This window comes from Trichomonas vaginalis, chromosome V (assembly GCF_026262505.1).
Source record: "Trichomonas vaginalis G3 chromosome V, whole genome shotgun sequence".
NCBI classification, from domain to species: Eukaryota; Parabasalia; order Trichomonadida; family Trichomonadidae; genus Trichomonas; species Trichomonas vaginalis.
In genome coordinates this window covers 21,601,245-21,627,166 of record NC_067207.1, presented here as the reverse complement: position 1 = coordinate 21,627,166, position 25,922 = coordinate 21,601,245, and the positions used below count along the sequence as shown (strand labels likewise).

General features: G+C 32.5%; 7 protein-coding genes across 7 annotated transcripts, besides 2 other annotated features; 3 read left to right on the top strand and 4 right to left on the bottom strand.

The window, feature by feature from the left end:
* Positions 1-356: 356 nt before the first annotated feature.
* Positions 357-2,037, bottom strand: TVAGG3_0379140 (nuclear import signal receptor protein; the record flags this gene model as incomplete). The annotated part of the gene is made up of 1 exon (XM_051232037.1): positions 481-1,860. The coding sequence occupies one exon, from the start codon at positions 1,858-1,860 to the stop codon at positions 481-483; it is 1,380 nt and encodes a 459-aa protein (XP_051101767.1).
* Positions 2,038-5,816: 3,779 nt separating this feature from the next.
* TVAGG3_0379130 (phosphatidylinositol-4,5-bisphosphate 5-phosphatase protein) lies at positions 5,817-7,661 on the bottom strand (the record flags this gene model as incomplete). The annotated part of the gene is made up of 1 exon (XM_001310280.1): positions 5,831-7,636. The coding sequence occupies one exon, from the start codon at positions 7,634-7,636 to the stop codon at positions 5,831-5,833; it is 1,806 nt and encodes a 601-aa protein (XP_001310281.1).
* A 363-nt stretch (positions 7,662-8,024) lies between these two features.
* TVAGG3_0379120 (nuclear import signal receptor protein) lies at positions 8,025-9,529 on the top strand (the record flags this gene model as incomplete). The annotated part of the gene is made up of 1 exon (XM_001310279.1): positions 8,025-9,503. The coding sequence occupies one exon, from the start codon at positions 8,025-8,027 to the stop codon at positions 9,501-9,503; it is 1,479 nt and encodes a 492-aa protein (XP_001310280.1).
* Positions 9,530-9,936: 407 nt separating this feature from the next.
* Positions 9,937-10,720, top strand: TVAGG3_0379110 (threonine-type endopeptidase protein; the record flags this gene model as incomplete). The annotated part of the gene is made up of 1 exon (XM_001310278.2): positions 9,937-10,692. The coding sequence occupies one exon, from the start codon at positions 9,937-9,939 to the stop codon at positions 10,690-10,692; it is 756 nt and encodes a 251-aa protein (XP_001310279.1).
* Positions 10,721-12,650: 1,930 nt separating this feature from the next.
* Positions 12,651-14,447, top strand: TVAGG3_0379100 (protein kinase protein; the record flags this gene model as incomplete). Its single annotated transcript, XM_001310277.2, has 1 exon — positions 13,136-13,987. One exon carries the CDS (start codon positions 13,136-13,138, stop codon positions 13,985-13,987), a length of 852 nt encoding a protein of 283 aa, XP_001310278.1.
* A 56-nt stretch (positions 14,448-14,503) lies between these two features.
* TVAGG3_0379090 (acetylation-dependent protein binding) lies at positions 14,504-15,140 on the bottom strand (the record flags this gene model as incomplete). Its single annotated transcript, XM_001310276.1, has 1 exon — positions 14,510-15,127. One exon carries the CDS (start codon positions 15,125-15,127, stop codon positions 14,510-14,512), a length of 618 nt encoding a protein of 205 aa, XP_001310277.1.
* A 290-nt stretch (positions 15,141-15,430) lies between these two features.
* Positions 15,431-18,339, bottom strand: TVAGG3_0379080 (protein ubiquitination; the record flags this gene model as incomplete). The annotated part of the gene is made up of 1 exon (XM_001310275.1): positions 15,545-18,316. The coding sequence occupies one exon, from the start codon at positions 18,314-18,316 to the stop codon at positions 15,545-15,547; it is 2,772 nt and encodes a 923-aa protein (XP_001310276.1).
* Positions 18,340-21,858: 3,519 nt separating this feature from the next.
* Positions 21,859-25,275: a mobile genetic element.
* A 6-nt stretch (positions 25,276-25,281) lies between these two features.
* Positions 25,282-25,922: part of a mobile genetic element that runs on past the window's edge.

Sequence of the window (25,922 nt, the reverse complement as noted above, 5' to 3'; positions counted from 1 at the left end):
TATTGTGGCTAGGCCTGTGATGTACTTGAATATACTATTATCCGGTCCATTTTTAACAAAAACAAATAAAATAAAAATTTTTAATTTCGAAATTTTGAAAATTAGTCACCATTAACCCATAGTGCAATATCGCAAAGACCAACTTGAATTTTGTTTATTATTCAATGAGAAATCTTAGTTACAATCAGGAAACAATTTCAACATCTTCATTGATTCCATTATCCAAATAAGTATGAGGGAATTAACAATATATCTAACAACATAATAGATTATTCTTACCAATCAGCAAGTTTTTTACATTTTAGAGATATTTGTGTATTATTTATGCTAAAAATTGATGGAAATAAATAATTATATTTGTCAAACAAATTCAAACAAGTTTTTAGTCTATTAAAGTTGGCGATGTTTCACCATTTTCAAGATAATTCAAGTATTCGAGTAAATAAGTTGCACGATTGGTTACAATGGAGTTTGGTTGTTCTATAATATCTGGAGACGGTCACTGAGGTCAGATTCAATTAGTTCTGTAATTATATCGCGATTTGAATCTCGATCGGTTAATTTCGTAACCAATTGGACAAAACTATCAACGATTCTCAAAACAACAAGTAGAACTCCACAACCAAGCATTTCAACTAAAATATCTATTACATCGGATGAGAAAAATGGAATCAAGTCGCACCTGTCGATAAATAATGCGAAAGTTGCAAGGAAATATGATCCTTCTTTCTTTATCGGAAAAGTTCCGATTTTACATTTCTCTACAACCATTGAAATAAAATTGGCGTCAAAAATATGAATAATATCATGTTCTAAGGTCTCCATTAAATTGGAGAAGATCCAAAAGATCTCAGGACAGTATTCTGTATCGATATATTGATTAACCGCAGGAATTAATCCATTATTGATTAATTTCCAAACATTTGGTGGATTTCCAAGTGCTAAAACTCTTATTACTTTAAGAGTGAAGCTAGTAAACTCTGGAACTTGCAAGAAGTTAAGAATATTCTCATATAATCCTATTTTATTGTAGGAAAGGACAATTGTACTTGATTTGCAGGCCATTTCAACATATGACTCTAATATGTAATTTACCGCGTTTATATTGGTCAAAAGAAGAAGAGGAGAGATGGGAACTACAGAATTAAATAAAGTATCAAATTCAATGTCAGCCGGGTTGGCAAACATCTTGTAAATTGTTTCGCAGCATGTTTCTACTATTTCTGGCTCAGTTGCTTCTTGAGCGATATTTACAAGTAAAATATGTATTTCATTACATAATAAACCGTCTCTAGCGTATGCAATTGAGTCTCTCATTCGATTTATGAGTGAAAGTGTGGCGTTTATGAGGTTGGGATTCTGTAAAAAGTCAGGTAATAAATAACAGAATCCGTCATCTATTAAAATCGAAAGGTTATCATTATTAAATGAGAAAATTAAGCCTGTAATCGAGATAAGGTATGATAAAGTTTGTTCTGAAAAATTTTGTTGAAAAGATTCGGATAAAGCAGAAACAACTTCCTTATTCTTAGCAATTGCTTTAAGTTCTGATAAATTTGAAGCATCTCCATTCACGAGAAGCATGCAATACCTCTGAATTCGAGATTCATCTTTTGATTGAAAAATGGCAGCAGCTGCTTCCATTACCATTTGGATATCTTCATTTAGTGAGCACCTCGATTTTGCACGACTGGGTTGAGAATAAGCTACATTTTTGATTGAAGGTCGATTCATTTGTCTCAAAATCAATGTACGCGAATTTCTTTCCTGTTGAAGTTGAGATTTATAGTCAGAAAGATCACCTCCTGAATTATCACGAACCATTTGTTGGATTTCATTGTTAGATTCGCTTCTTTGCATAAATGATCGCTTGTCAGTTTTTATGGGAATTCGTTTTCATTAATTTCTCATGAGAATTGCATATGAACTCCCTATGAATGAATAGGATCTAGGAACATTCAGGTCTTTAGCAACAAATAATTTTGACAAAGAGAAAACATGTATCTAAGCCTTCTCAACAGCATATATCGATTCAAATATCACACTATTATCGATTATCCAATTATTTCGGAAGGATTCAGACAATTAAATCTACCGACGAGTAAAATGCTCATTTTCTGTTAGGAAATTTAATATTATTACTCTATTCATCCTTTGGCATAAAACAATCCGATTTAGAAGCTTGAAATGTCATAACTGATTACATCCACCGTTTTGAGATAAAAACATAAAAAAAATTATTCAAAATGTATTCTTTCATCAAATCTTGCTCGAAATGGATAAATACATCAGTCAAACTTCGAGGAATTGATGGTATTATACTCTTTCAATCGTTCTTCAAAACGCTTCCATTGCTTATGGTTATTTTGCAATTTCAGATAAATTTAACCCATTGTTTTTAGTTCCTATTAGTAATTTGATGGATCTAGAGTACAACTCTAATGATCTACTCATTAGATTCCATGAATATGATGAAAAAGAACTAATATTCGAATTTTCAAATTCAAATGATTTAGAAATCTTTGTCTCTCAATTTACAATTTGCTCGAAACTTACCACAGACATCAATAATCGCTTCTCGAATGAGAACGCTACATTTATGAAGTCAATAACGAAGCAAGTCTCTCCTTCTAACTTAACACGCGGAACGGTAGACATTGCATCTATTCTACTTCCGTTAGATACAGTTCACTCTCAAAAAACGTGGGAACAGAGAATAATTAAATGCAATATTCCATATTACACAGAAATCTATGGATTTAACTTCGGCTTCCTCACATACAACGTCGGAACGAAGGATGGAAACGATGACGTTGTTCTTTTTTAGCTGCCATCTTCTCAGGACGAGAGTTGATGCTTTGTTTATTGCTCTCGAAGAAATTAATTACGGAACAGAATCTATCGTCATCGGTTCAACAGCAGCCAAAGGCGAATGGCTAAAGACATTCAGAAAAGTCATGACATTAACACAACTCGATTACGCTCTACTAAAATGTGAATCTCTTGGTGGAGTTTTCACAGCCGTATTCATACGTCCTTCTTTCCCACACTACTTCGCAGTAGAACAGCCACAGCAACTGCGTCTCGGTGTTGCAGGAATTTTGGCCAATAAAAGTGCATTGATTTATCATATGATTATATCAAGAGCATCATTTTACGTTGTTGGCTGCCACTTAGCTCCACATACAGGAAATAATAAGGAAAGATTGGCTCAGATCGAATTAATCCTTAAACAAATTCCGGAATGTGATTATATTATTATTCTCGGTGATATGAACTTCAGAATACTTCTTCCATACAAAAATGCTGTTGAATTTGCCAACGAGCACAAGATTTCAGAGTTATTGGAAACAATCAACTGAAAGCCGGATTAAATTTCACAGATATCTTAACAGGGTTCGAAGAAGGACCAATAACATTCCCACCGACATACAAGTTCGATGTAGGTACAAATACATACGATACTGGTCCAAAACATCGTGCTCCGGCTTATACTGATCGTGTTATCGTAAAAACATCAGATCGCCGCTCAAAAGTTGGTCCATCACCAAAGATGATTTTTGAAACAGATCTTTTGAGGACAAAAGTCCAAAACATCAAATTATTACAGAAGATAATTTTGGAAACGATGACCATCCTATTAATTACCCTTCAAAACCAGAATGTTTGACATATACATCACTCCAAGCAAAGATTTCCGATCACAGACCAGTTTTTGCCCTATGGAAGTTCCAAGTTCCAGTCATCAATACAGAAAAGTATAAACAGTTGAAGGATTTGATGCAGAAGAAGAAAGAAGAGGCGAAATTATTCGCTAAACCAATAGTTCAACATGAAATCAAAGATAACGTTCTTGAAATTAAGAACATCGGATGCTGCTGGGCAATTTGGTCTGCAGACTGCCAAAATGTAAGACTTAACCGTACTAGTGGCATCATTTATCCAACACAAAGTGAAATGATTCGTTTTGAAAAGCAAATTCCAGATGATTCAGGAAGTATCAAATTATCTTTTGAAAGAGGATCACCCATCGAAATTAATGTTTAAACTTATATGCGTTTTATTGTTAGATTTTTTGTAATTTTAGAAATAATTTTTTACAACATTTATGTCTCGATATAAGATACAATGTATAGTCACCATGCTAAACTTCGAGTGTGCGGCATACTAGAGGCTTTTGGAAGCACCTATGCCAAAGTATATTTAAAAATCGATCTTTTACTGCCCGTTGAGGCATGGATTCAAATGTTGATGTTTGTATCCTAATTTTGACACTTCTGCCAATGATTTGAATTAATTCGATCATGTTTTGAAAATATAAATGGTCGAAAATTTAGGGTGGTAAAATCCGTTTTTTGTCAATTTGCATGAATTTGCAGGGAAGTCATCTGAAAAAGATGACGACCCATGGAGCAGTTTCTTTAACATTCAATTTACCGGCCAAAAAATCAAATCATGCCTCAATTGCAATCCATCATCCTTAAATGGTCAATATTACTTAGAAGAGTGCAATTTTTTAATGAAAAAGATCAGGTTATCAACATTAACTCAGTTAACGACACATTGCTCCTACATAATCGGTGTTCTTTTCGTAAATGCGTTGCAACTGGAGAAAAGAGTTGCGTTTACTTCTCACTAGGCAGGAATAATTCAATTGTTCAACGAAAATTTTGTTGTACAAATGCCAAAGTGAAGAAGGGCCACATTTTACAGAAACAATTGTTGACTCAAGCGTTATTATTCAAAGTTCCCTTTTCGATGTAGGAAATTTATCTACGGGTAATTCTATTTCTCTCAAGATGAAGAACGCCTCAAACGTTCTTGGGGGCCACAATTTCTTCGGTTAACTAAACCAGAACGAACCATTACCACCAGGATGCGTCCTATTTAAATTTATACTTCCACCAGCAGATTTGACAGTTTATAGAAACGTGTTTGACCCTCAAAAATGTTATGTGTCATGCAAGTTTCAGTTCAAGCAACAATAGTTTTCTATGTATGGTAAGGACCTTTATGACTTTGCTTCTAAATTCTACGAAACCACCTAGTAAACAGATCTCGTGCTTCTGTCTTCATCTTGAAGAGAAATAGAATTACCCGTAGATAAATTTCCTACATCGAAAAGGGAACTTTGAATAATAACGCTTGAGTCAACAATTGTTTCTGTAAAATGTGGCCCTTCTTCACTTTGGCATTTTGTACAACAAAATTTTCGTTGAACAATTGAATTATTCCTGCCTAGTGAGAAGTAAACGCAACTTCTTTCTCCAGTTGCAACGCATTTACGAAAAGAACACCGATTATGTAGGAGCAATGTGTCGTTAACTGAGTTAATGTTGATAACCTGATCTTTTTCATTAAAAAATTGCACTCTTCTAAGTAATATTGACCATTTAAGGATGATGGATTGCAATTGAGGCATGATTTGATTTTTTGGCCGGTAAATTGAATGTTAAAGAAACTGCTCCATGGGTCGTCATCTTTTTCAGATGACTTCCCTGCAAATTCATGCAAATTGACAAAAAACGGATTTTACCACCCTAAATTTTCGACCATTTATATTTTCAAAACATGATCGAATTAATTCAAATCATTGGCAGAAGTGTCAAAATTAGGATACAAACATCAACATTTGAATCCATGCCTCAACGGGCAGTAAAAGATCGATTTTTAATATATCTTTGGCATAGGTGCTTCCAAAAGCCTCTAGTATGCCGCACACTCGAAGTTTAGCATGGTGACTATACATTGTATCTTATATCGAGACATAAATGTTGTAAAAAATTATTTCTAAAATTACAAAAAATCTAACAATAAAACGCATATAAGTTTAAACATTAATTTCGATGGGTGATCCTCTTTCAAAAGATAATTTGATACTTCCTGAATCATCTGGAATTTGCTTTTCAAAACGAATCATTTCACTTTGTGTTGGATAAATGATGCCACTAGTACGGTTAAGTCTTACATTTTGGCAGTCTGCAGACCAAATTGCCCAGCAGCATCCGATGTTCTTAATTTCAAGAACGTTATCTTTGATTTCATGTTGAACTATTGGTTTAGCGAATAATTTCGCCTCTTCTTTCTTCTTCTGCATCAAATCCTTCAACTGTTTATACTTTTCTGTATTGATGACTGGAACTTGGAACTTCCATAGGGCAAAAACTGGTCTGTGATCGGAAATCTTTGCTTGGAGTGATGTATATGTCAAACATTCTGGTTTTGAAGGGTAATTAATAGGATGGTCATCGGTTCCAAAATTATCTTCTGTAATAAATTTGATGTTTTGGACTTTTGTCCTCAAAAGATCTGTTTCAAAAATCATCTTTGGTGATGGACCAACTTTTGAGCGGCGATCTGATGTTTTTACGATAACACGATCAGTATAAGCCGGAGCACGATGTTTTGGACCAGTATCGTATGTATTTGTACCTACATCGAACTTGTATGTCGGTGGGAATGTTATTGGTCCTTCTTCGAACCCTGTTAAGATATCTGTGAAATTTAATCCGGCTTTCAGTTGATCTGTTTCCAATAACTCTGAAATCTTGTGCTCGTTGGCAAATTCAACAGCATTTTTGTATGGAAGAAGTATTCTGAAGTTCATATCACCGAGAATAATAATATAATCACATTCCGGAATTTGTTTAAGGATTAATTCGATCTGAGCCAATCTTTCCTTATTATTTCCTGTATGTGGAGCTAAGTGGCAGCCAACAACGTAAAATGATGCTCTTGATATAATCATATGATAAATCAATGCACTTTTATTGGCCAAAATTCCTGCAACACCGAGACGCAGTTGCTGTGGCTGTTCTACTGCGAAGTAGTGTGGGAAAGAAGGACGTATGAATACGGCTGTGAAAACTCCACCAAGAGATTCACATTTTAGTAGAGCGTAATCGAGTTGTGTTAATGTCATGACTTTTCTGAATGTCTTTAGCCATTCGCCTTTGGCTGCTGTTGAACCGATGACGATAGATTCTGTTCCGTAATTAATTTCTTCGAGAGCAATAAACAAAGCATCAACTCTCGGTCCTGAGAAGATGGCAGCTAAAAAGGAAACAACGTCATCGTTTCCATCCTTCGTTCCGACGTTGTATGTGAGGAAGCCGAAGTTAAATCCATAGATTTCTGTGTAATATGGAATATTGCATTTAATTATTCTCTGTTCCCACGTTTTTTGAGAGTGAACTGTATCTAACGGAAGTAGAATAGATGCAATGTCTACCGTTCCGCGTGTTAAGTTAGAAGGAGAGACTTGCTTCGTTATTGACTTCATAAATGTAGCGTTCTCATTCGAGAAGCGATTATTGATGTCTGTGGTAAGTTTCGAGCAAATTGTAAATTGAGAGACAAAGATTTCTAAATCATTTGAATTTGAAAATTCGAATATTAGTTCTTTTTCATCATATTCATGGAATCTAATGAGTAGATCATTAGAGTTGTACTCTAGATCCATCAAATTACTAATAGGAACTAAAAACAATGGGTTAAATTTATCTGAAATTGCAAAATAACCATAAGCAATGGAAGCGTTTTGAAGAACGATTGAAAGAGTATAATCACCATCAATTCCTCGAAGTTTGACTGATGTATTTATCCATTTCGAGCAAGATTTGATGAAAGAATACATTTTGAATAATTTTTTTTATGTTTTTATCTCAAAACGGTGGATGTAATCAGTTATGACATTTCAAGCTTCTAAATCGGATTGTTTTATGCCAAAGGATGAATAGAGTAATAATATTAAATTTCCTAACAGAAAATGAGCATTTTACTCGTCGGTAGATTTAATTCGTCTGAATCCTTCCGAAATAATATGGATAATCGATAATAGTGTGATATTTGAATCGATATATGCTGTTGAGAAGGCTTAGATACATGTTTTCTCTTTGTCAAAATTATTTGTTGCTAAAGACCTGAATGTTCCTAGATCCTATTCATTCATAGGGAGTTCATATGCAATTCTCATGAGAAATTAATGAAAACGAATTCCCATAAAAACTGACAAGCGATCATTTATGCAAAGAAGCGAATCTAACAATGAAATCCAACAAATGGTTCGTGATAATTCAGGAGGTGATCTTTCTGACTATAAATCTCAACTTCAACAGGAAAGAAATTCGCGTACATTGATTTTGAGACAAATGAATCGACCTTCAATCAAAAATGTAGCTTATTCTCAACCCAGTCGTGCAAAATCGAGGTGCTCACTAAATGAAGATATCCAAATGGTAATGGAAGCAGCTGCTGCCATTTTTCAATCAAAAGATGAATCTCGAATTCAGAGGTATTGCATGCTTCTCGTGAATGGAGATGCTTCAAATTTATCAGAACTTAAAGCAATTGCTAAGAATAAGGAAGTTGTTTCTGCTTTATCCGAATCTTTTCAACAAAATTTTTCAGAACAAACTTTATCATACCTTATCTCGATTACAGGCTTAATTTTCTCATTTAATAATGATAACCTTTCGATTTTAATAGATGACGGATTCTGTTATTTATTACCTGACTTTTTACAGAATCCCAACCTCATAAACGCCACACTTTCACTCATAAATCGAATGGCAGACTCAATTGCATACGCTAGAGACGGTTTATTATGTAATGAAATACATATTTTACTTGTAAATATCGCTCAAGAAGCAACTGAGCCAGAAATAGTAGAAACATGCTGCGAAACAATTTACAAGATGTTTGCCAACCCGGCTGACATTGAATTTGATACTTTATTTAATTCTGTAGTTCCCATCTCTCCTCTTCTTTCTTTGACCAATATAAACGCGGTAAATTACATATTAGAGTCATATGTTGAAATGGCCTGCAAATCAAGTACAATTGTCCTTTCCTACAATAAAATAGGATTATATGAGAATATTCTTAACTTCTTGCAAGTTCCAGAGTTACTAGCTTCATCTCTTAAAGTAATAAGAGTTTTAGCACTTGGAAATCCACCAAATGTTTGGAAATTAATCAATAATGGATTAATTCCTGCGGTTAATCAATATATCGATACAGAATACTGTCCTGAGATCTTTTGGATCTTCTCCAATTTAATGGAGACCTTAGAACATGATATTATTCATATTTTTGACGCCAATTTTATTTCAATGGTTGTAGAGAAATGTAAAATCGGAACTTTTCCGATAAAGAAAGAAGGATCATATTTCCTTGCAACTTTCGCATTATTTATCGACAGGTGCGACTTGATTCCATTTTTCTCATCCGATGTAATAGATATTTTAGTTGAAATGCTTGGTTGTGGAGTTCTACTTGTTGTTTTGAGAATCGTTGATAGTTTTGTCCAATTGGTTACGAAATTAACCGATCGAGATTCAAATCGCGATATAATTACAGAACTAATTGAATCTGACCTCAGTGACCGTCTGTCAGATATTATAGAACAACCAAACTCCATTGTAACCAATCGTGCAACTTATTTACTCGAATACTTGAATTATCTTGAAAATGGTGAAACATCGCCAACTTTAATAGACTAAAAACTTGTTTGAATTTGTTTGACAAATATAATTATTTATTTCCATCTAATTTTTAGCATAAATAATACACAAATATCTCTAAAATGTAAAAAACTTGCTGATTGGTAAGAATAATCTATATATGTTGTTAGATATATTGTTAATTCCCTCATACTTATTTGGATAATGGAATCAATGAAGATGTTGAAATTGTTTCCTGATTGTAACTAAGATTTCTCATTGAATAATAAACAAAATTCAAGTTGGTCTTTGCGATATTGCACTATGGGTTAATGGTGACTAATTTTCAAAATTTCGAAATTAAAAATTTTTATTTTATTTGTTTTTGTTAAAAATGGACCGGATAATAGTATATTCAAATTCATTCTATCATATTTTGGTCGCTTATCATTGATCGATAATTGTTCAGCCAGACCCCTCAATTTTTGCCAAAATGTTTAACTCAGGCTCGGAGTACGATCGTAACGTTAACACATTTAGCCCAGATGGCCGTCTTCTTCAAGTAGAATATGCTATTGAAGCTGTTAAACTTGGATCCTCTGCTGTCGCAATTCTTTGCCCAGAAGGTGTAATTTTCGCTGTCGAGAAGCGTCTTTCATCACAACTTCTCATCGCAAGTTCAGTAGAAAAAGTCTATGCAATCGATGATCACGTTGGTGTTGTTATGGCAGGCTTAGCTGCTGATGGCAGAACAATGGTTGAACATATGCGCGTTGAAGCCCAAAATCATCGCTTCTCATTCGATGAACCAATCGGAATTAAAGCAGTTACACAGAGTGTTTGCGATCTCGCTCTTGCTTTCGGTGAAGGACGCCGCAAGAAAGGCGATGGACAAATGTCTCGTCCATTCGGTACAGCTCTTCTCGTAGCAGGTATAGAAAATGGCAAGTGCCACCTCTTCCATACAGATCCTAGTGGTACATATACTGAATGCCGCGCTCGCGCAATTGGAGGCGGCAGTGAAGGTGCTGAAGCACTTCTTAGAGATTTGTATAAGGATGGAATGACACTTCACGAAGCTGAAGATCTCGCCCTCTCTACCTTACGCCAAGTTATCCAAGAAAAACTTAACGAAAATAACGTTGAAGTTGCTTGTGCTAGAGTATCCACAGGCAAATTCGAGATCTATACATCTGAACAACGCCAGGAAATTGTAGCAAGACTTCCTCCACCAATTATTCCAGAGTAAATTTTTTTTTTTATTCATTGAGCTAAATACATAATACTAACTGATAATTAATTGTGGAAAAGATTACGAAAATGATTTTTTTATTATTATTATTATGTATAGATATACCTTTTCATATTCTGGATAAGGATCTTTTCATTGGATTTTCTTGATTTTGGTAATGGATTTAGACTATGTAGGTACTCGGTGACTAATAGACGAAGAATGGAAGAAGACTGCAAGAGCGATTTCGAGGAAATATTATTAAAATTAACATTCGATTATTTGACTTGCAAATAAACATATTTGTACTATTAATCGGTTTTACAGAATAGATCTTGCGTTATTGTATTTTTTGAAAAAGTATCTAGAATTTTTCCTAAGATACTCATTTTGCGAGATAAAATGATATACCATCTACTAGGCATTTGTGTGTTGCTTCCCATATGTGGATAGTAACTACAGAAATTGTAATTTCAAGAAATTTGAATACATTTGGAATCCTAAGAAAGACATTGTAATATTGAGCGTCTCCTATTTCAATATACCATATTGATGAAAATATAAATTCATGTAATCTGTCCTTAAATATGCTATCTAAACCTGTGAAAGAAACTCAATTTCACCATAAAATATGAGAGAATTCAAAACTGTGAAATAAAACGAACATATTCACATATGAGATGACAACCATCTATATTAGTTTTCTCAATTCTTCATTTGAAATTCCAAAAAAAAATTCCAAAATTTGAAAATCAAGAGAAGAAACACAAATTTTCCAAGAAAATTTGCAAAATGAAAAAATTTTGGAATTATAAACATTATTTATTTTTGATGCTTGTTCCAAGATTTGTCTTTTTCTCCATATATGATATGAATATTTTGGATTATTATTATAATTTATTTTTATTGACATATTTCATGATATTCATATAATAATTTGTTTTAAAAATGAATGAGAATATATTTATATAAAAAAAGAGAAAAGGTATTAGTATAGATTTTTATTTGAGCGTATTTAAAAGGTTCTACTTCAAAAACTTTATGTAGTTTGCTTTTTTAAGCAATATAAAACAACATCTTCAAGTTATTTGTTGCAATTCGGGGGATTAATCGTGAATTTTTGTTGTATATTAGTTCTAAATTAGTTTTTAGTAGATAAATTTGTCATGTTCCCGTTTGTATCTCATTTCATTTTTGCTTCATTGATGAAATTTCAATTTGTTGAGTGAATTACGACAAATTTGTTAAATCTTGTTTTAAGCACAGCGGCAATATTTAGAGTCTATTAATTATATCTAGACTTTCAGTATTTTGCATTATTTTTATGGTTGATGTTAGATCAATCGCCTAACTAAGTAACGCAAATATGTAAAATGACTTTTTCGCGAAAACGGTCTTGCAGATTTTTATGAGAGTAAGATATCAATATATACAACAATTGAGGATTGATCTTATTGCAGTGGCTTACGATTTTCATCGTTCAAAGTATCGGGGCAGATTATTAAATTTTAAGCTATACAATTTCCTTTGTAGAGCTTTATATTTTGAAAGAATAGAACGATTGGATATATTCTTATTAAGTATAAATGACATCGATTTTAAATTGCATATATGTCAACACTGTTTCTGACATTTTTGTAAATACAAAGTACTAAACTACTATGCATGAAGAAAACTTCAATTTCTCTCCACAATTAAGAGAAGTTTGGAGTTTTATTACTGAGAAAAATCCGCTTGAAGTTGTTCATGAGAATTTTTTTTTCTTGCGAAATAACGTATTTTTTGTGGACCTACCTTTTTAGCAATAGTAGTAAAGATTTGTTTCACTCGAGTTTATTTTTAATTCGTAATAAAAAAAAGATAAAAAATCGATAATTTTGCTTAATCTGAGAATGTTGTGAAACCACAAACATATCTCATTCATGATTTTAAGGTTTTTGTGCCATTTTTGAGAGTGGAGTTGTTAAATTTGTTTAGTTAAAATATACATGTTTATTAAAAACTTTATGTATTCAAGAAAATAAGTTAAAATTAATTTTCAACATTTCGCACAACATTGAATTTAAAGTAATTTCAGAATTTTTTAAAAAAATTGCTGGAAAAATTATTAATGGACGACAAAGACATTCATCTAAATAGATTCAGCGAACTGCGAAGTATCTACAAATACTATATTGATTCATATATTGCGTTGTATAAGCTGAAAACGAAAAAAAAGAAGATTTAAACTCAATATACAAACAGATCAAAACAGAATTGATTGATTCAAATAAATATCCTCCCCAAATAATTATACGAGATATCTTATATATCATTCCGTATAATAATCGCTATACAAAGTCATATTTATATCTTGCCAAACTCATATCTGACGATTACCATGTCACAGAGGTCAGGAGAGTTAAACTTATTTCAAACTTCCTGTTTTACAAAGAATATGGAATTAAATTAGACGAATTCGATGATTATGGAAAAAAATAGCTTAAAAAATCTGATAATTCATACAGAAGATTCAATTGACAGAGCAATTATGAATAATGACCTAGAATCATTCATTGCATTCACTGAAAGAGATGAATTTGATGAAGATCAAACACTTGGAAGCGATTTATATCCATCACGGAGATTATCATTACTTGAATTATGTTGTTACCATGGAGCTGTTGATTGCTTCAAGTTTTTAAGAACGGAATTTGATTCAAAAATAACTCAAACATGTCTTCATTTTTCATTTTTAGGAGGAAATCCAGAGATCATGAGTGAATGTTTGAAACATCACAAACCAGATGAAAAATGCATGAAATATGCAATTATTTCACACAACATTGATTTTGTTACATTCTTGATGAATGAATACAAAATGAAGATCGATTCATACTATTGTGGAATGTATAATAATCTTGAGACATTATTTGTTTATTTCGATCAAACTAATGATATTAATATATGCTTTATAATATCGACGAGGTTCGATATTCCATCTCTTTGCGAATATTTCCTATCAAATGGTGCAAATATCAATGAAAAAGATGAATATGGAAATACGGCTCTTCATATTGCAGCATGTTATAATAGTAAAGAAACGGCCAAACTTCTTATTTCACATGGTATTAATATTAATGAAAAAAATAATGATGGAGAAACCGCTCTTCATATTGCAGCATATTATGATAGAAAAGAAACGGCCAAACCCCTTATTTCATATGGTATTAATATTAATGAAAAAAATAATGATGGAGAAACCGCTCTTCATATTGCAGCATTTAAGAATAGTAAAGAAACAGCCAAACTTCTTATTTCCCATGGTGCATAAATATAATATTCTTATAATATAGGCTATATTCTTATAATATAGATTATATTCTTATAATATAAGTTACATCAGATACAATTCTTTCTTTTTCTGATATTTTCAAAGATGAACTTCATTAGAAATAAGCGCCCACCGTTCTCTGTATAGATCTTTTATTCACAAACATATATGCAAGGGTTGTTGAGCACAAAAAGTGACATTTATATATACGCTGGGCGAAAACCTCACAAGAGCTCCAAGCGGCAATATCCCTAAAGTTGAATCAATGGTTCTTCATACACAATTCGAATCATTGAATAACATTTGATTTATTTCGTTTTTCTACAGATCACAGGCAAATTCTATACTTTTTAGCAGAATTTCTTAATACAAGATCGCCCATATATACCACATAAATTAAGCGCCTACCGTTCCCTGTATGCAAACATAGAGTACCCATCAGAAATAAATAAAAGAAAATATTATTATTATTTTTTAATTTTCATAATTAATAACAAATAAGTATAAGGTATAATACCGAAATTAGAGTTTCTTGTCATTATCAGCGTGTTTAAATAATATTTGAAGCTCTTGAAAACATTGCTGAGTTATCTTAGATTGAGTAATCTGAATTGGATTGTCAGCGTCTAATTCTGGAATGTATTTCTTTAAAGTAAACATTACATTAATCAAAGTCTGCGGATCTGAAATTGATTCAAAATTATCTTGTAAAGTTTTGAGTTCCGCTGGTGAAATATGTTTCTTTAGATCTGTAGATTTCGATATCTCTATTGTTCCAATTCCCTCGATGCAATCTGTTAGAATTTGTATCTGTTTTTGAAGTCTGTGATTTACAAAGTCCTGGAAGTTCTTAGGACTATGATCTAATTTATTTTCAAGCCACTCTAAAATCTCCTGTCCAATGAAATATTTTCCAGTTCCTTCATAATTTGAGTCAATATAGCTATATATTAGATTTGTCATGTCTATTGACCAATCGAACGGAGTTATATATTTGTTTTCGTTTAATGCATCATAAATGAATTTAAAATTTCGCAGCGAAGAATTTGCTGGTTCATAGCGAGCTAAGCATCCACGGATAGGATGTTTTTCCATTCTATCCATTATCATTTTGCACCAATCTCTATAGAATGGATCCATAAAATGAACTAAAATTTAGGAAATTTTGTCACTTTTATCAATAGTACTCGTCGTTATATTCTAATTAGAAAATCCAGCATTCTAAGATTTCCCTTCAGAACCTTCTCCTATAGTTTCAAGCAAATAAGAAAAAAACTTGAAATATATGAAATATCTAATACTAAACAGAAAGCTATCAATATGATAGACAATCAATTGTTTTTTCGAGTGTTTGATAAGTGGCCTATAATTTATGTAATAATCTCAATTTTTAAAATTTTCATTGGAAAACTTCTCCAATGATGTCAAGATGTAAGTATTATAATTTGCTTAGCATACTAATTCATTTCTTGATATGTTAAGAAATGAATTGATTTTGGTATTTTTGAAAAATCAGTAATAATTTGTTGAAACAATAAAAAAAATATATAATATTGTTTAGTCTCTTCTCAAATCACCAGGGTCAATTGATCCAACATCGTCATTTGCTCCTGATGAGCTAGATGTACTTGAAGTCTTCTTAATCTTTGCCAAAGTCTTCAAGTATTGAGCAACTTCATCCTGATGTCTCTTCATAGCGAGTTTAAGTGGAGTTCTACCATTCTTATCTTCCGCATTTAGAACGATATCAGTTCTTTCTGCGAGAATCCTAACAATTTCAAGGAATCCGCACTTGGCAGCCTCATGCAAAGGTGTTCTATCAACCTTGGCCGTAATGTTGACGTCAATATTCTCTAATGAAACTAAATACTCGACAAGATGGATATCGTTGTTCCAAACAGCATAATGGAGTGGCGATGATCCATGTTTATCACGAATATTGACATCAATGCCCTCAACTTGGCAGAGAATCTTGACGATATCTAATTTCGACAAGAAAACTGCGTAATGCAAAGGAGTGACGCCATTGTTATCCATGGCATTAATATCGATACCTTTAGCGCTGGCAAGGAACTGGACAATTGATGGATTTCCATTTCTTGTTGCGAAATGAAGAGCCGTTGATCCGTAGTCATCCTTGCAGTTGATATCGATGTTTCCTTGCAATAAGAGGATCATTAAGTACATGTTGTTCCACTTTGCCGCCATTCTGAAAGTTTCTTCTCTTCTCTTGTTGCTGAGACCAGTAATGAAGCCTAATATGAACTTGTTCTGTCCACAGCAGCAGCATGTTGTAGAAATTGGGTCATTTCGGAAAGAGAAATCTGGCATTCTTCTCAAAAGGTACAAAAAGCAAGCCTGAGAGCCCTGTGTTGCGGCCATTTGGATAGGAAGTAATTCTTCAGTGCCGTAAGTGCCTTCATCTTCTCCTGTTGTGAGATCTACGAAATAAGATTGAATTGGAGTATTTGGATCGAAAGTAAGCTTTCTAATCATCTTGAGATCATCATTGACTAACGCTGTTGTAAGCTGATCCCTGACTAATGGAAGATTTCTGTCTTCTTTGAAATCTTTAGCGTCATCGTTCATTAACTGGTTGAAATTGTCCTTAAACTCATGAAGGAACTTGTCCATGTTGCCCATTCCGTTCTTTGACCTGTAATTGAACAATTTCATTTTAAGATAAGCGAAAATTTCTTCGGATACTTCCATGACCAAGTCCGCAAAGAAGTAGAAGACAAGCAAGGCCGATTTCAAGTACATGTTGGAAGATCTCAAAAAATCTATCAGAGGAACAACGAATTCCTCGTTCGTAAGTGTGCCGCAGTTGGAGCAGACCCTCAGAAAAGCAATATAAACAAGCTGCTGATGCATGGGATCCGGTGTATAAAGAGATGACATAATTGTACTGAAAACAAACTGCTTAAGGATAGTGCAGCCTGAATCATGTATGTATTTAACGAGTTTTGCGTATAAGAGTTGATTTCTTTGGCGAATTTGAACTGCTTTGAGGATATTTTGGGCCAAAATCATTGTTTTAGCCTCGTCCTCGTCATCAAATGATAATTCTCTGATCGCGAGCTTAGAAGAATCGAAGTTCTCCTCTGTAAGATTTAATAATAAATTTTGAAGACCCAAAACTTGGTAAATATCGTTGTGGTAGATAGGATTTAGCTTGTCGAGAGTGAACTCCTTCGAAAGAAGCTCCTTGGCCTTATCAATGTTCTTTCCTGCCGCTTGAATAAGAAATTCAAGAGCTTCATCTTCAGTTTGTTCGCTGGATCTGTGCTCGTAAAGCCATTTACCCCAGATATATTGGGCTTCCGCATGTCCACGTTCAGCAGCGGCCTTAAGGAAGGCGATTTGTGTTGGATTCTTCGGTTCTTCGTAGTTTGGAGGTGGAACATCTTCATCAATGGCTGCTGTTGATGTTTGGGAGTTGAGAGCTGTTGATCCGCGTGCATGGGAAACAGATCTTGTAAATGTTCGTGTAGATGTACGAAGATTTTCTTTCTTTTTCTTTGGACGTGATTCGTCAATGACTAACTTGTAAAATGCAAATGCATCTTCACCTTCTCCGACGTCTGCGTTGAGCCAAGTCTGATCAAACTTTTCATTTTCGTTGATCGGGCCAAGTAATTGATGAATGAGATGGGACATGGCAATAAGAAAATCTCTGAGTTGTGGGAATGGACATTTTTCGAATTGGTCGGCAATTTCGATGATTTCATCGCGAGTCATGTTATCAAATGAGTTTCTCTTGATGAAACCGATAGATTCAAGACCGCAGAAAGCAGATGCGTTGTAGCAAAGGCGAACAATTTGATTGGCTGTAAGTTTTCCTGGATATGCAGCGATCATTCTTTCAATTGTTTCAAAAGAAAGCGTTGCGAACTTAGGGCACTCGATATAGCGTGGTAAATTGCTGACAATAATATCTTCCAAGCGTTGATGATTAAATTGAGTTCCTAAAAGTGAAATGTAAAGGCCAATAATTTCATTAGGATTTGCTCTTGTGTTAATAAGTTCTTCTATCTGGACAATAAGTAATTTTGAGTCCCAGGCATCTGATATTAAAAGAAGATCAACTAATGCTCTTGGCGATGCGGCTACAGAGTTCATCTGGAGCGCATATATGTATGTTTCAAATGCTGGCTCGCTGAAATTATCGTTGACAACACATTTTGTGGAATTTTCTCTAAAATATTGAGCAAAAACACGCGAATATTGCATTGCTGGAAGCGGATCAAGTTGATATTTAAATCCATTATGAACTATAGTATATGACTCTGCATTGTAGAGGTTGTCATCGTCATCTAATAACAACATCACGACAAAGTTTTGATACTTCCGAAGATTAAACGGTTTTAAAACGCATAACCGTCTAAACGAATTTGCTTGAAATATGGATTTATTAGCTGTATAGATCATTATAAAATAAAATAATTAACAAAAACATTGAATCTAATTTGGAAATTCAAAATTTTTTGAGATGTATTAGTTATAATGGCATATAATATGAATACTAAGATCTTAAGAATATCTGATGTATTGAGAAATCATTATGATGCCTGTGAATTAAAAATTCTACATCTTTTGAAAATTGAATCATATTTTTTATAAATATTGCAGGAAATTATCATTAATTCAATTTTCTATGTTTATAACAGACTAAAATAAATCTCAGGAATATCCTATTTCTAGATGAAATGATAATATAATTTTATAACATAACAAATAAATTAAATAGAGAAGATTCACTCATTCGAAGGAGTGGTAGGACTTGAAGACGTAGAGTAAAGTATTTACGTGGCAGAGGAGGTCGAAGTGGAACGCAAATAGCATCTCGAATAAAAGCTTTATTCATAAATTTCTCATTCGGATATGATTTGGAAACATGAACGGTGCAATCATTTGGTAATACAAAATTAATATCATTAGATCCACAAAAATAAACATCTTTAAATTGTACATTATTTGCATCAATTTTTGAAGTTCTTGGTGGAATATAAATTGTTTTAAGTCCAATATCATTAAATGCAGCAGAGGAAATGCTATTTATTGTATCTGGAAGGATTAAACTTTTTAAACTATAGCATCCGAAAAACATTGCATGAGGTATTGAAGTTGCATATGCTGCGCTTAAATTAATATTTTCGACGTTTCGACACTCACGAAATATCTCTTGCTCAAAAACTTTTATCGAATTGTTCAAGATGAAATTCGTAAATGTGCAGCCGCGAAATGATTTTGCACCTGAAAGGATTTCAACTGATGGTGCAATATCGATTGTATAACTAGACGGATAGATATATAGCGTTTTATAATTAGAACTGTATAAAATGCTGTTGTGAACTTTGAAAAATCGACTTTTTGAGACAATTTCTGTCAAACTGTTACATCCCCCAAAAGATCTAATTTCAATTGTATCTACATTCTCTGGGATCGTAATGCTTTTTAAGGGCGTATATTGGAAAGTTCCTTCTGGTATTTTCTTTAGTGAATTTGGTAGAGAAATATTTTCTAAACTTGATAGGGTAAAAAAAATTTTTCCAATAAATATAAAGAATTTGTGAGTGAGAGATCTATATTTATAATTTTTGAAGACTGGAGAGCATTTGCTCTTATTATTTTAACTGATTTTGGAATATTAATTAATTTCAGTTTAGAACTAAAAAAACATAAACTACCAATCTCAACAATTGAATCAGGGATTGATATCTCAATATGATTACATTCGAAAAAACTAGAGGGTCCTAATATTGTAACTGGTTTTCCACTGATAAAATTTGGAATTGTTAATTTTGAATTAAAAGATTGATCAATTGAAGGACTTGTACCATTTCCGATTTGGACCGAGTTTTGTGAGAGAACTTTGTACATAATCGGTGTTTCTGCATCAACATATTGGAGTGTAATTTATGAAAAATATTTTCTAAAAAAAAGTCACATATTTTATGACACTTTTTCATTCTATTCAGAAAAAAAATGTCACCTGACTTCTGATATTTTTATTCATTTTCATTCAATTTCATAAAATCGAATAATGTTTTGAATTACTATCTTTTGAGAAATAACGACTTTCAAATACCAGTTTTTCATATGAAAAATCATTGTAAAATGAATCTCAGAAATTCTGATGAAACAAGTTTAATTACATTCGAGTCTTGAATTGCATATATTGCAATCAGAGCATATAAATATATTACCACTATAAAAGAACCATAGTTATCTCCGTTTATAGAAGAAATATTTTATTAAGTAATATCATGAATTGCGACGGAAATAATCTGAGAAAAAAAATTGTGGTTCTACATTTAAGAATTATGAATAGATAATTTTGTTTATAATTTTATTCAATTATAAATAGAATAAATATAGAAAATTCACTCATTCGAAAGAAAGGTGAACAACGAATTTGTATGGTATTATATTTCCGTGGTAAAGGAGGTCGAAGTGGAACGCAAATAGCATCTCGAATAAAATCTTTGTTCATAAATTTGTCATATGGATATGATTCTGAAACATGAACGGTGCAATCTTCTGGTAACTCAAAACTAATATCGCTCAATCCGCAATAATAAACATCTTTAAATTCTACAATATTCTCATAAATTACAGAAGTTCTTGGTGGAATATAAATTGTTTGAAGTCCCATATAATCAAAGGCATTATCATATATTGTAATGATTGTATCTGGAAGTATTAAAGTTTTTAATTTATGACATTCATAAAACATTGCGTGTGGTATTACGGTTGCATATGCTGAACTTAAATCAATGTATTCTAAGTTTCGACATTCACGAAATATCTCGAGTCCAAAATCTTTTATCGAATTGTTCAAAATAAATTTTGAAAATGTGCAGCCACGAAATGATTTTGCTCCTGAAAGAATCTCAACAGATGGTAGGATATCGATTGTATAGCTAGATGGATATATGTATAATGTTTTATAATCAGAACTATACAAAATGCCGTTATGGACTTTGAAAAATCGACTTTTTGAGATAATTTCTAATAAATTGTTGCATCCCGCAAATGCTCTAACTTCAATTGTATCTACATTCTCTGTGATGGTAATGCTTCTTATTGGGGTATATTCGAAAGTTCCAATTGGTATTTTCTTTAGTGATTTTGGCAGTGAAATGTTTTCTAAATATGATTGAAGAAAAACATAATTTTCTAATAAATATGAAGATGTTGTAAGTGAAAGATCTATATTTGTTATTTGTGATAACTTAAATCCGGAATCCCTTATTATTTTAACTGATTTTGGAAAATTAATAGATCGAAGCTTAGATTTAAAAAAACAAAAGCTACCAATTTCAACGATTGAATCAGGGATTAATATCTCTGTAAGATCACACTTATAGAAGCTAGAAGCTCCTAATATTGTAACTGGTATTCCATTGATAGAATTTGGAATTGTTAGTTTTGAATTAAAAGTCTGATCAATTGATTGATTTGTTCCATTTCCTATTTGAATCGAGTCCTGTGATAAAACTTTGTATGTAATTGGAGTTTCTGCATCATTGTATTCAAAAGTTATCTAAAAAATACATAATCAAAAAAGGTCACTTTTATTTTAATAATTTTTGATCATTCTCCCTTCAATTTCTTGGTAATAGCATTTCTAGCAACGATATTACATATAAGATAGAATAAACAAAATCAATATGTACATATATATTCAAGATTAATGAAACACTGGCAAATCGAATAAAAGTTGTTTCAAATCATAATTGGAAATATGCAATAGTAACAGAGAAATCATAAGTTATCTTGAATTTAATCTTCATATAGTATATAATTATCTTGATATATCATTGAAAATTATGTGAATATATATTCTATTTATATTTGAATTTTAAGGGTCGTTATCGATTTTGTAATTTAATCGTTATCGTTATCGATTTTGTAATTTAATCGTTATTGTCTTTTTCTAAACGTGCATTTTGGAACTAAATCGCATATAACTTTAAAATGACTTAATATTTAAAGGTTTATGTGGTAAATATCAACGAAATGTAATATTAATATGTGCACCATATATGAATTACAGACATTTGAGCAATTCGAAATTTCATCGCGTTATATATTCATTTAAATTCGATCAAATCAACATTGCAATTATAAAACCATTACACATCCAGTCAATATTTTTCAATTTCATGCGAATTATATCATTATTACACATTTTAAAATGGCGAAATATAGTCCAAAAAATAAACTTCGTTTTAAACTCAATTCTCACACATATTCGGATTAAATCATATGTGACTCATATGATCATACATCTCATTTGAGGTCTAAAAAATGATTTACCGAGAAAACTTGCATTCGAACTAAAATTTACTAAATTTAATCAAATTGGTTTACAAACGTAAAGTTTATGCCAAATATTTACGTTTGTAAACTAATTGAGTAAATTTATAGCACTTTTTTCTCGATGCAATAATTTGAACGACAAGTTAATGTAATTAGTGTTCTCATGTTTACAATTCAATATGTCTATGCATATGATATATGCAAATTCTATAAATAAAATATTATTAAATAAAATTCTTTTCAATTCCTTAAAAATAGCGTTTCTTTTGAATAAAAAATGATTTTTAACTAATTTTAGGACTCTTTCTATTTCAAAAAAATACCTGAATTTAATTTTCTGATGCAAAATTTATGCTTTTTATCATGAAATTCTTTTTTTCAAATTTTTTTTGGATTTTTTTCCATTTTGAATATAGTTAATTTTACTTTATTTCACATTCTATTAAGAAATACTTAGGCCAATCCCTGTGGGACCCAGTGGTAACTTTCCATGGAAACCACTCAGTGGGAACATTTTTTATTTTTGACGGAAAAAATTCTAAATATTTTTTTCATTTTTTGATTTTTGATTTTTTTTTGGAATTAGAGAATAAAATTTAAAGCGATAGATATGCTTGATTATTCAAGATATTGATATTAAATCAGAAATCAATGGTAAATAAAGAGTTTTATAAAAACTTACCACGTGGTAAGATGAAGTGACCACAAATTGAGTTGTGGTACATAAAAATTACCACAAAATTGAGAACTTTTCCCACAAATTGAGAATTTTTACCATAAAATGAACGATGGATATCCACGAAAGTTACCAAACTCACTTCTCGCGCAAAATATGTTTAATATTACATATTAAATACATTTATCAACATTAATTATTTTGAATTGTGGTAAAACGATATGTCACATATTTTTTTATAAAAATTTGTAAAAATGTTTATTTTAATTTATATAATTAAATATTAAAATTTTAAATTTTGAAATAAAATAAATTAAATTCGTCCGTTATCTTTAATTCGCTCGGCGAATGCCGAGCTTACGTACTCATGTATTCCTTCTTGTTACAACTCGAACAAGAACATCACCTTTAACATATTATCAAGAAGCCCACTATAAACTTTTCATTTGATGAGTTTTGAATCGCGAGCTTCTTGATAGTCAAACTACGCACCAGCACTACAACTTCTTTCACCCGAACTAATACAAATTTACACATTGGAGCTGCTTTGCTCTGAGAACTCTCATCAATCGATGAGAGTTCTCAGAGCAAAGCAGTTCTAACCGAACTACGCACAAACACTCCAACTTAAAGCAACCAAATCAATACGATTATATACATTGGAACTGCCTTACTCTTATTTCTCTCATCTATTGATGAGAGATCTCAGAATGAGGCAGTTCCAATCGAACTACTCACAGACAGTCCAGCTAACCAAACCGAATCAATACACATATATACATTGGAGCTACTTTGCTCTTATTTCTCTCATCAATTGATGAGAGAACTCAGAGTAAAGCAGTTCCAATCGAACAGACAAGCTAGCACAAGATTACACATTGGAACAGTTTTACTCTGAGAACTCTCATCGATTGATGACAGATCTCAGAGTAAAGCAGTTCCAATCGAACTACACACAAGCACTGCTTCTTACAGCAACCCAATCAATACGCACATATACATTGGAGCTGCCTCACTCTGAGAACTCTCTTCATTTGATGAGAGATCTCAGAGTGAGGCAGCTCCAATCGAACTACATACAGACATTACCGCTAACCATAACCCAATCAATGTACGTATTTACATTGAAGCTACTTTACTATTATTTCTCTCATCAATTGATGAGAGATTTCAAAGTAAAGCAGCTCCAAAAAGAAAGTGAGAAGAAAAGAAGGAAAAAGAGAAGAAAGAAAAGAAGGAGAGAGAAAAAGAAAAAAGGACATATTAAATATGATATGCTGTTTTTAGTGCCGAGGCGGCGAAGCCGCCGAGGCACGATTTTTTTGGTCTCTTCCTTCCACGTGGTAAGCTTTTTTAAAAGTTTGGACAGGCCTAGAAATACTATATATATGTAGATTGAATTCTTTTATTTTGGCACTTTTTATTTTTTTAATGTTTTTTTTTCTCCAACACTCAGCCCCCAATTCAAATCAAGCATTTACCAACGTAAAATACCGGTATTCCAATCAATAAGAGGACAGTTCTGTCAAGACCCTTCCTGATTTGAAGGAACTTGAAAGAACTGCTCTTTAACCGACTTCAAATAAGAAAATTTCACTCATATTATCATGTTAACATCGAAACTACTGCCATTTAGAGGCAGTTCTTCAAGATCTTCAAATTTGAAGATCTTGAAAGAACTACTCTTAAAATATAGTAATTACCGTAACTTTCTACTTGATAGTAACAATACCGAAGCTACAGCCATTTAGAGGCAGTTCTTCCAAGATCTTCCAAATCTTCGAAGATCTTGAAAGAACTACTCTTAAAATGGCAGTAATTACCGTAACTTTCTACTTGATAGTAACAATACCGAAGCTACAGCCATTTAGAGGGCAGTTCTTCCAAGATCTTCCAAATCTTCGAAGATCTTGAAAGAACTACTCTTAAAATGGCAGTAATTACCGTAACTTTCTACTTGATAGTAACAATACCGAAGCTACAGCCATTTAGAGGGCAGTTCTTCCAAGATCTTCCAAATCTTCGAAGATCTTGAAAGAACTACTCTTAAAATGGCAGTAATTACCGTAACTTTCTACTTGATAGTAACAATACCGAAGCTACAGCCATTTAGAGGGCAGTTCTTCCAAGATCTTCCAAATCTTCGAAGATCTTGAAAGAACTACTCTTAAAAATGGCTGTATTGCGAGAGGGTTTGATTTTTCGTTTATTAAAATTGTATTCTATGATATAATTTAATTCAAGATTTGTATTTCTGTTATTTTTGTGATATCATTCAAGTATAAAAAAAAAAAGAAAAAAAAAAAAAAAAAAAAAAAAAGGAAGTGGGGCTTCCAGGCACTTCGTGCCTTCTAGCCCTGAGGATGAATGAGTATAATGAAGTTTTTTTTTCTTGGGGTGGGCTTCCAGGGGCTGCGCCCCTTCTAGCCCACATAAATGAAGTTTTTATTCGGAGGGCTTTCAGGCGCTTTGCGCCCTCTAGCCCATAAGAAATTTTGCCCAAGACCCAAGAGGAGGACCGAACCCCAGCCGACCAGCCGTTGACTTTTTTGTCAAGACTTCATCGTAAATGTTTTGTCAAGACTTCTTCGTAAATGTTTTGTCAAGACTTCTTCGTAAATGTTTTGTCAAGACTTCTTCGTAAAATGTTTTGTCAAGACTTCTTCGTAAAATGTTTTGTCAAGACTTCTTCGTAAATGTTTTGTCAAGACTTCTTCGTAAATGTTTTGTCAAGACTTCTTCGTAAAATGTTTTGTCAAGACTTCTTCGTAAAATGTTTTGTCAAGACTTCTTCATCGTCAATGAGTGTAAATCAGGCAAAAATATATTTTAGGGTAGAAGGGTATATCTACCCCGTTTTCTACCCTCATTTCTACCCTCTTGAATTTTCATGAAATTTACACCAAAAATATATTTTAGGGTAGAAGGGTA